The sequence below is a fragment of the Gavialis gangeticus genome, unplaced genomic scaffold (assembly GCF_001723915.1).
Source record: "Gavialis gangeticus isolate Ggan-Ray unplaced genomic scaffold, GavGan_comp1, whole genome shotgun sequence".
NCBI classification, from domain to species: Eukaryota; Metazoa; Chordata; order Crocodylia; family Gavialidae; genus Gavialis; species Gavialis gangeticus.
The window spans coordinates 68,079,655-68,088,935 of record NW_017729033.1 but is presented as its reverse complement, the minus strand read 5'-3'; the positions used below and the strand labels follow the sequence as shown (position 1 = coordinate 68,088,935).

Sequence of the window (9,281 nt, the reverse complement as noted above, 5' to 3'; positions counted from 1 at the left end):
TATCTTGTGGCTGCCTATAAATTCATCAGGGGAGGGCAGCAGGGAATAGGAGATGCTGTATTTGCTACGGTACCCCCTTGGAGTAACTAGGAACAATTGCCCCCAAAAATTGATGGAGAGCAGATTTAGGTTGGACATTAGAAAAAACTTCTTTCCAGTAAGGGTTGCCAGAATCTGGAATGGGCTTCCAAGGGAGGTGGTGGTCTCCTCTACCCTGGGGTATTCAAGAGGAGACTGGACCTAGTATAAGCCACAGAGTACACTGAAGCCTTGCAGAGATGCAGTAGAAATTTTGACTTTCGGGGTTATTTGCTTCTATTAGGCTAGAAATGCCACGAGAACTGATTTTCTTGAGATGTTTCAGTGTCTCCACTCCCATTCTGTAACAGGGTGGTGATGATAACCTTCCTAATACACAAGGATTTTGAAAATAATTTCACCAATGTTTGTGAGAGATTTGCCCTATAGAAAAGGGGATCATATAGCTATACATACAGAAAAAGTCTCTTTTTGGCACTGTTGAATTGGAATAGTAGCCTGGATTCAGTCTCACAACTAAACATCAAAGCTTGAAATGGGTTAAGAACTCAACATTCTTAGCCTAACTCTGATTACGAATTAAATGCAAGTTGAATGTTTAAGTACGGTAAAGCATATATCCCAAGCAGATTTTGCTTATAAAACAAAAATCTGAGAAGCTTATTCTGTGTTTCCTCCCTACTTTCTCTTCTCTTTCCAGTGCTATGTGGTGGTGATGAGAGCTTCTTGTGTTCCAGTGGAATCTGCATCCCTGGGAAACTGCAGTGTAATGGTTACAATGACTGTGATGACTGGAGCGACGAGGCCCACTGCAGTATGTCACTTAAACCTTATAGTATTCTCTAGAGACAAACACAGAACCCTCTTGGGGAAGCCTAGAAATGAAAGTCAGCTATTGTAATGGGATGAGAGTTTTGCATAGCATTTGCGTATACCAACTTTTGGTATTTATTTCAGGTGCTAATGGATGTGTTTAACTCTGCCCACAAAAAGGATTTTTAGTACTTTTAAACTTTATATTTAAAAAAATTATTTCATTAGTTAATTCATTAGCTAAGATTTCTAGAAAAACCCAAGGCAATTTGGTAGTCATTTTTGGACTTTTTTTAAAGTCGAGTAACCTCTGCCACAAAGAAAATTTTCATAAAGAAAGAACTTGTAAGTTTTCAATGTGTGCTTTTTTTAATCCTTAGCATCGGTTCTAAAGTATATGCAAAACCACTGTCTTATAAAGTGTTTTACGCTCCAGCTCTGAGTGTGACCCTTAAAAATAAATTTTTATTGTGGAGTACAATGGAAAAGGGAATATATAGGGTATCTTCATTTGTTGTTTCCCTTCTCCAATATAATATACATCTCCATACTCAAGCATGTGTCTTACTCTTCAGATGAGGAGATTCTAGAACTAGTACCTTGTGTAGAGAAGCTGAACAAATGTATGCTAGTTAAAACACTGAAAAGGCAAAAGTAGAACGAGTCAGGTTGGGGAAGTAAGTAAACAGTAAGTGTGCAGTGAAGTTACTACACATGGAGCCAAGCCAAAACATGGTTTCCAATTAACTCAAACTGTGGGAAAAACCAAGTTTGGATTAAGATATGAAACGTGCACTTCAAGATTCTCTGAAAATCATTTGCCTCTTCTGGATTCCTAGGGAGAAATTATAGGTAACATTTTCAATACCAAATGTCTTAGGAGCCTCAATCCACTTATAGGCTAATAAACTAATGGGATTTCCCTTGAATTTTTTCCCTCAGTGTTGAGTCAATTTTAATGTAAGATGAAACTTTCAAAAGTGCTTAAGTGGTTTAGGAACCTAAATCCCACTGAAGATCAGTCAAAGGGTTGAGAGCATTTAAAAATAAAAATATTACTGGGATGTTGTAATTCTTCCAAAAAAAAGCATTACAAACTCATGAATTCCTGAGTTAAGAAAAAGGATATTCAACCATGTTAGTATACAGAAATGAACAGTTACATTTCTTAAACAGAGTTACTGTTATTTATAGCAATACCATGCCATCAATATTTCAATATATGTGAGTGTGTTTATAATCTCTGATTAGATTTAAATGATTTTTGAAGACACCTCTGATATTTTTTTACCTTCCTCTACTTGTCTTCATCCTCTTTTCAAGAGACACTCCAAGGTAGAGAGAGCTGAACTCTGTTAGTCTGAAATTAGAGGTAGTTAGTTATTCATAGTATCTGACAAAGGCTGTCTTTGTTCTTCACTTAAGGTAAGTGCAATAATTTTGAGGGAGGTTATACTATAATCAACCAGAAGGATGTGGTTCAAGTCTTTCTTTAAGTGCAAAACTTAGCTCAGCAATAACTGGAATCATTGCCAGTGCTAGCGTAATAATGAAAAGTATTAATAATCCCATGTATCTGGATGTGATCCTGGTCATTTGAACTATTACATCATTAACAATGCATCTAAGATGTCACCAGAAACAAAAGAATATGTGCTATATTCTGACTTTGTAGTATACAATTTAATTAATCTAAACAAAGTTCTAACTGCTTGTGCTGTCTTGTGGTGTTCCAGGGTCTGCAGGGATCCAGAAAAATACATGCAAGCCTTTTTACATTAACATAATTTTAAAATGTCCAAAACTTATTTTATCTTGGGCAAGTTTGATTTAATGTAAACCTTGGGCAGGGAGGGTGGGCAGCAGATGCAGGCTTAGTTTATAGTTAGCAAAAATGATGCAATATGTGGGCACATCCAGACATGGGTGACTGGTGCTTCCTGCCTCTGGGTGTCCATCAGTGGCCGATCACTGACTGGGTGGGGGTGTCACTTAAAATTGTGCTATGTAGTTAATGCACATTAAAATAGGCTAAGGCATATTAGGTGTCACTTCAAAACTGGGTACCTATACATGTGATGAAGCTCTCTGCTGCGCTGCATGCTAATTAGCACACAGTGAAGCAGACTAATTAGTGTGCTCCAGCAGCCTCTGCATCCCTACATTTCTAAATGGCAGTGGGGATGTTTTAACTATAGCTCATTGAATGAGCTTTAGTTAAAGCTCCCCACTGGCATTTTGAGGTGTGGGATGCTGAATGCATGTGATGCTGTGGGCATTTTAATTAGAGTGACTCTTAAAGAGCCACTCTAATTAAAGCGCTCCCTTCTCCACCCTGGAGCACGTGTATAGGTGCCCCATACTATTTAGTTAATATGCATTAAGACAGGTTAATGCACATTTTCCTAGTATCTCAAAATAGAGGGCATTTATACACATACATTTGGTGCTGGGACATGCCAGAGATCTGGTGAGTCAGAGCAGACTTGATTAATTGAGTCTGCTTCACATGTGAGCTGACATGCATGGCGCTGTGTTGTGTGCAGTTGTATAAGCAGTGAAATGGATGTCAGCGCGCAGAAAATGGCAGCAGTGCACTTTGGAATTAAAACACTTCTGATGTGTTTTAGTTCCAAAAAGCATGACGCCACCATTTTCTCAGCGCTGATGTGTATTTCACCACTTATACAACAACATGCGCTTATGCGCCTGTGGTGCAAGCATGTGTATGAATGCCCAGAGGTACTAGATTTAATCAGCATTAACTAAAGTGTGTTAATGCACGTGTAGATGCATCCAGTAAGTGCAAGCAAAATCTGCTAGTAATAACATGCAGAATAGATTTAGACCCTCCTCCAAACATGAACTCGTGCCATTTTGCTCACATAAGCAGTCCCATTGCGGACCATAAGAACACTCACATAAGCAAAAGTTACTTATAAACTTAAGTGTTTGCAGCAGTGAAACATTGGTGACCTTTTCCAGACCTGCCCATTTATTCTTGGCTCAAAGGAGAAGTAAGTTTGTCTATACATGATGGACCCTTTGCTTTGCAGTTGAAGGAATGAGGCTCTGGTGACAGTGATTAATAATTTGTTGTGGAAGTAGCTTTCCTTTGGTTGTTCACTGTGGGGATGTGCAGGATTTCAGTTTGCTTGATTTGATGTACTGTAATGAAATCAGTTCTCAGGGTGTCTAGACAGTGACACAACAAAGCTTTATAAAACTAAAAGAAGGTTGCATTTCCTTTGAGATGTCTGGAATGCTTTCTGTAAATTAATTAATTAATGCACCCCATCAGAATTTAAATCAGTAGACTTCAAAATGTGTTAACTGCACCTTTTGGGGAGGCATTGGACTGTCGTAGGTTCAAAACACTAAGTTTCTGCTGATATAAATTGATGTATCAGAGAAAGATGCAGAATTTGGAAATATGAGATTTTTATAAGAACTAAGATGAAAATCAGTGTCCTATTAAATTGTTCACTGTTTTAATTGAAAATACATTGGTTTAGTTAGGTTTAGATTTAAAAATTTTACTATGTATTTTCCACCCAAACATAAGAACATTTTGCCTTCTTCAGCATATGAGAGAAAGCAGATAAACTTGTTAATAATGAAATCCAGCAGACTATACATTTATTTTTTTTTTAAAGTGCAATTTTTTTCCTCATATATTTTCGCTAAATAAAATAACAATGAAAAATGGCTGGAGCAATAGAAGGACATTGTCTTGCCTGCTAGCTACCTGGGAGCCATATCCTGTCGCTGGCTTGGCTAATTTCTCTACCTAGGTGAAGGTATTTGCCCAGGATGGATCTATCCTGATTATTTGCTTGAAAAATGTCTGTTCCTGAGAACTACTTAAGTTCAAAAGGTGAGAGGGTAGTCTGGTTTGCAATGCAGAAAGGGCTTTTCAACATCAAGGCTGAAAAAGCAAACTTATGGTATCTGGTTTGCACCATACCACACCATATCATCATGTTCATATTGAAAGCACACAGAGAAGGCATGCTGTGCCCCTAACATGGTTGTCATACAGTGTAGACATGCTAAGGATGTCCTGCCCCATAAATTAATGGTGAAATGGCAGCTCTCACAGTTGTCCTTTACTGTTGGTTGTATTGCAGTTTCACCCAAAAGCCCTAGCCACAGCTGATGCTGCACTGAGCCAGGCAGTGATATAAAGGTGTAATGAAAGGCAGTCTGTATCCCAAGAACTTACATTTAATTGCAAATTTTATCAGGTTTGTTTACATTAATGTCAAACCAGAGCTTCAGGTGATCCCATAGGACATAAAGTGAAGTGAAACATGGGTTTTTTACCTTATTTTTCAGGTGGCATCCATTTAGAGTAAGAGCAGACATTTAATAAACTTTACAATTTTCAGTGTCTCTTTACTTTTACAGTTTCAAATTATTTATATCAGAAATGTAGAATCATGAAATGAATGGTATGAGAAAGGTGGATAAGGGTGAATCCAAGAGAATTTCAAGTTTCCTGCCTCCAGTAAATTATCAGTGTGTTATTGTTCAGTGCATTATCTTTCTTTTATCTCACTGGCTCCTTCTGACATGCCCATCATACTGTATAAATTATGCAGGTAATACTAAGGCTATGGCAAAATCCTCCACACTCTTTGAATTTTTTTTTTAATTCTGTATGTCAGGCACTGTACTTTTTTCCAGTCAGGAGCATTATAGATTAGGATATCTAGGTGTGGCCCCAAAACTAAATGAATACTTTGTCTCAGTTTGCAATGAGCATACTAATATTGACTGTGGAGGCAAACACAAAGGGGAAAACGGGAATGAGAGCATGGAAATTTCCACAATTGAAGGTAGAAGCAAAATGCAAGGAAGTTAAGCACTCAGATTGAAGGGACTGGATAATTTCATCCCAGAATTCTGAAACAACTGGAATATGAAATGGCATATTTACTACCAGGCCTGGTAGTAAATATACAAATGTAGCAAATGCAGAATGGTACCATAAGATTGGAGAATAGCAATATAGTATTTGTATTTAAGAGGGAAGAAAGTGGTCAGGACAGTTACAGGATTATAGATTTCACTCCATTTGTGTGCAAGGCTTTAGCAAATAGAGGACAAACACACTGATATGCAACACAGCTTTAGTATCAGTAGACTTTCTAAGATTAACTTCTAAGATTTCTTTGATGAGACAATTAATTCTTCAGGCAAAGGGCATGCATCAGATCTCAGCCATTCAGTAAAGAATTTTCCAAATGGGAAACTATTAGTAAAGCTTAAGAAGTTGGGTATTAATAAGAGTAACTGTAAAAATGAGTGAGGCGTTGGGTCAAGGGAAGACATCAATGTGTACTTTTGAAAGGTGATGTGTCAGCCTGGAGAACGTTCGAGAAAGATCTGTTTTAGAATTGATCTTGTTTAATATTTTCATGAATGACCTTGACACAAATGGTAGGAGTATGGTGATGAAATTTGCTTGTAGCACAAATTTGGGAGGCAACACAAATACAGAGGAGGACTGGAATATCTTACCTTTGAGGATGGCAGTAATAAAACCGGGATAAAGTTAACAGTACAAAATAGAAGGTCATGCATTTGGGGACTAATAAATACTTCTTCTAGAAGCTGAGAGTTCATCAGATGGAAACAGTAGAGGGGGAAAAGGACCTGAGTGTGTTAACTGATAACAGGACAACTATGAGCTGCCAATACGATCCTAGTATGTATTGGGAGGGGTATTTCCAGTACAGGTAGGGAAGTTTTAATGTGCTTGTTCAAGGCACTGTGTGTCACTCACTTGGAGACCTCACTGGAATCCCATGAACTAAAACTAAAACAAGTGCTTGGAGCTACTAGGACAGGGGTGGGCAAACTGCAGCCCGATGGCCAGGTGCGGCCTGCCAGGCCATTCTATCCAGCCCGCAGGGCCCCTAAAAACTTTTAAAAGTTAATATTTATCTGCCTCTGCCTGCCTGCGGCCCTCGATGCCTTGCCAAAACTCAGTAAGTGGCCCTCTGCCCGAAATTATTGCCCACCCCTGTAGTAAGACGATCAGGGGAATGAAGATCCCGTATTATGAAAAGAGACTAGGAACTTGGCTTCTTTAGCCCAGTAAAACAAAAATTTGAAGGGACTGTTTGCTGTTTATAAATATGTTGGGGGTACACACCTGGATTAGAACACAATTATTTAAAATAAAGGGCAGTATTGGCATGGGGGAAAAAAGGTTATAAATTGGCCAGGAGTAAATTTAGTCTGGAAATTAGATGAAAGTTCCTAAATATAGCAGTCAGGTTCTAGAACAACCTTCCAGTTAGTATACTGGGAGCAAAATGTCTTCCTGCTTTAAGGTGAAGCTTGAGAAGTTTTTAGACAGCATTATATGATGCAGTGTCTATGATAGTAGGGGCCTTATCCTAGTAGCCCTGGAGGTCACTTTCAGTATTATGGTTGCATGTTCCTAAACTGCTCTGACTTACATGCTATGTAGTCTATTGGCTTGGGTGTAAATTAAGACTAAAGTTGCTGCAATGTGTAAGATAGCTGTTGCCCTTTTTAAACTAAACTTTGTAAAAATATGTAGATATATTTTTAAGCATTTTTTAAAATGAATAATGCAGAACCCCCAACATTATCTTTGAAGATTGAGAATGGGAGTAGGGATAGAAGGGTCTGTGTTTCATCAGTGAAACAAAGTATTGTAATGGTCAAAGGGCTGGTAAATTGGTAGGGTTGTCCAGCCTCATGTAAAACTTTAAAAAATAATTGGGTTTAATGGAGCTTTGGACTAGGAAGAAAATTCAGCTAATTTTTGCTTTATGAAAATGAGGCTTGGACCATCTCCAAATGAAAATTAAATTCTGCTAATTACAAGTGGTGATTGTGAAGTGTGGTTGTTATTGTGCTGAAATGATGTAGCTGTCTAATATATTACTGCCAATACCTTGATGCAAATGTTAAGACCTTAAAATTTGCATATTTGCTTATTTCAGGTCATGCAAGGACATCTGTCTGCCTTTTTAAAATTACACTGTCTGTGCTGTTGTCAAGCTGTGCCATTCTCTAAATGTCATTGCTACCGCTATGAAAGGATGAATGTAAATATAAATTAGGACATGAAGGAAAATCAAACAGCAAATTTAGCCAGGATGCAGAACCACCACAGAACCATTGTGAGGAAGAGATGGCTTTGTCTTGTTCACATGAGGAGCAATAAGAAATAGATATAGTCAGAATTACAAGCCAGTGGGCAAAGATAAAGGATTGCCAGGCTAGTTCATGCTGTTACAGATTCAAGACAAATGTTTTGAATTATAAAGCCAGCTGGGTGCTCTTCTGCTCATATGAAACATATACAGAGCTAACATATTTTCATTTAATTCTATATTTTTGGTATTTAGCGGCTGCCTTCCTTTTACTCTGTAAAAGCTAGCTATACGCTTGCCTGTAAAATTCAGGGTAGTTGGATTATTTTGTTTTTTTTCATGTTAAACTATAAATTTTGATCTAAACTTCTTAGATAATGCAAAACTAGTAGAGAAATTAAATATTTGGGGGGTCAGAAGAAATTAATATTGTGAAAAAGCCTTGGGAAGTTTTACAAGCTCAACACATTCTCCTAGCTTTGAGACCATTTCCTTCTCTTTTTCTAGTAACACTGATACTAGTGCTAAATCAGATTTAAGGTATCCAGGTTGTAGCCGTATTGGTCTAGAGGAAAAGGCAACCAGGACTCATAGTAGAGATGATATCTTTTATTAGACCAACAAGATTTTTGCAAAAAAAATTCTTTAATGGCAAGCTTTCAGGCACAAACACCTTTCATCAGGCATTGGAGGAAAGACTGTAAAAGTTCTCCTGGGTAGAAATGAAAGTTCATATTTCATAGGATTTCACAGAGGAGTCAATAGATGGAAAACTTCTCTGGGCAGTCAGTTAGTTCATAGCTGACTTAAATCAGATTTAAGTAACTCTCGGGAGAGTGTAAGAGCAAGCAGGCTACAGAGTGGTGTGCCTGAGCCTATACACCAAGCCTTATTACAGAGGCCTGTCAGATTGATCAGGAGGACTGAATATAGTGGAGAAAGGAAAGAAAAAAATATAAGGGCTAGTTAGCCATGCCTAACTTAGTTGCCCAGCACTGGCAATGGAATTCACAAACCTGAGTAAAGTGCCTGAGTTCAAACAGTGACTAGTGTAGTATCTCAATGAGGCCTGTAGTATGCAAACAACTTTTTATTATGTACAGGAACTTATATAAAGAAATATTGAGAGTAAAGAGGTAGCAGCCTTGCTACCAAGGTTCTTGTGTCTAGCCTGCGTAATGTTCTGTCACACCAGAGGCAGCACTAGTGGATGCTTTGGGGCCTATAGCCACCCCAAAATTTGCCTTAGCCACCCCTCCCAGTGCTTCCCCTATCCAAGCCTCCAGCAAC

At 38.2% G+C, this 9,281-nt stretch overlaps 1 protein-coding gene across 3 annotated transcripts in view; it reads left to right on the top strand.

The window, feature by feature from the left end:
• The window catches only part of CORIN (corin, serine peptidase), a 313,652-nt gene that overhangs the window by 163,047 nt on the left and 141,324 nt on the right, over positions 1 to 9,281 (top strand). For all 3 annotated transcript variants that reach the window (XM_019526369.1, XM_019526368.1, XM_019526370.1), the window contains one exon: positions 740 to 853. In XM_019526369.1, coding sequence (XP_019381914.1) covers positions 740 to 853 — 114 coding nt within the window. The remainder of the gene's footprint in view (positions 1 to 739; positions 854 to 9,281) is intronic.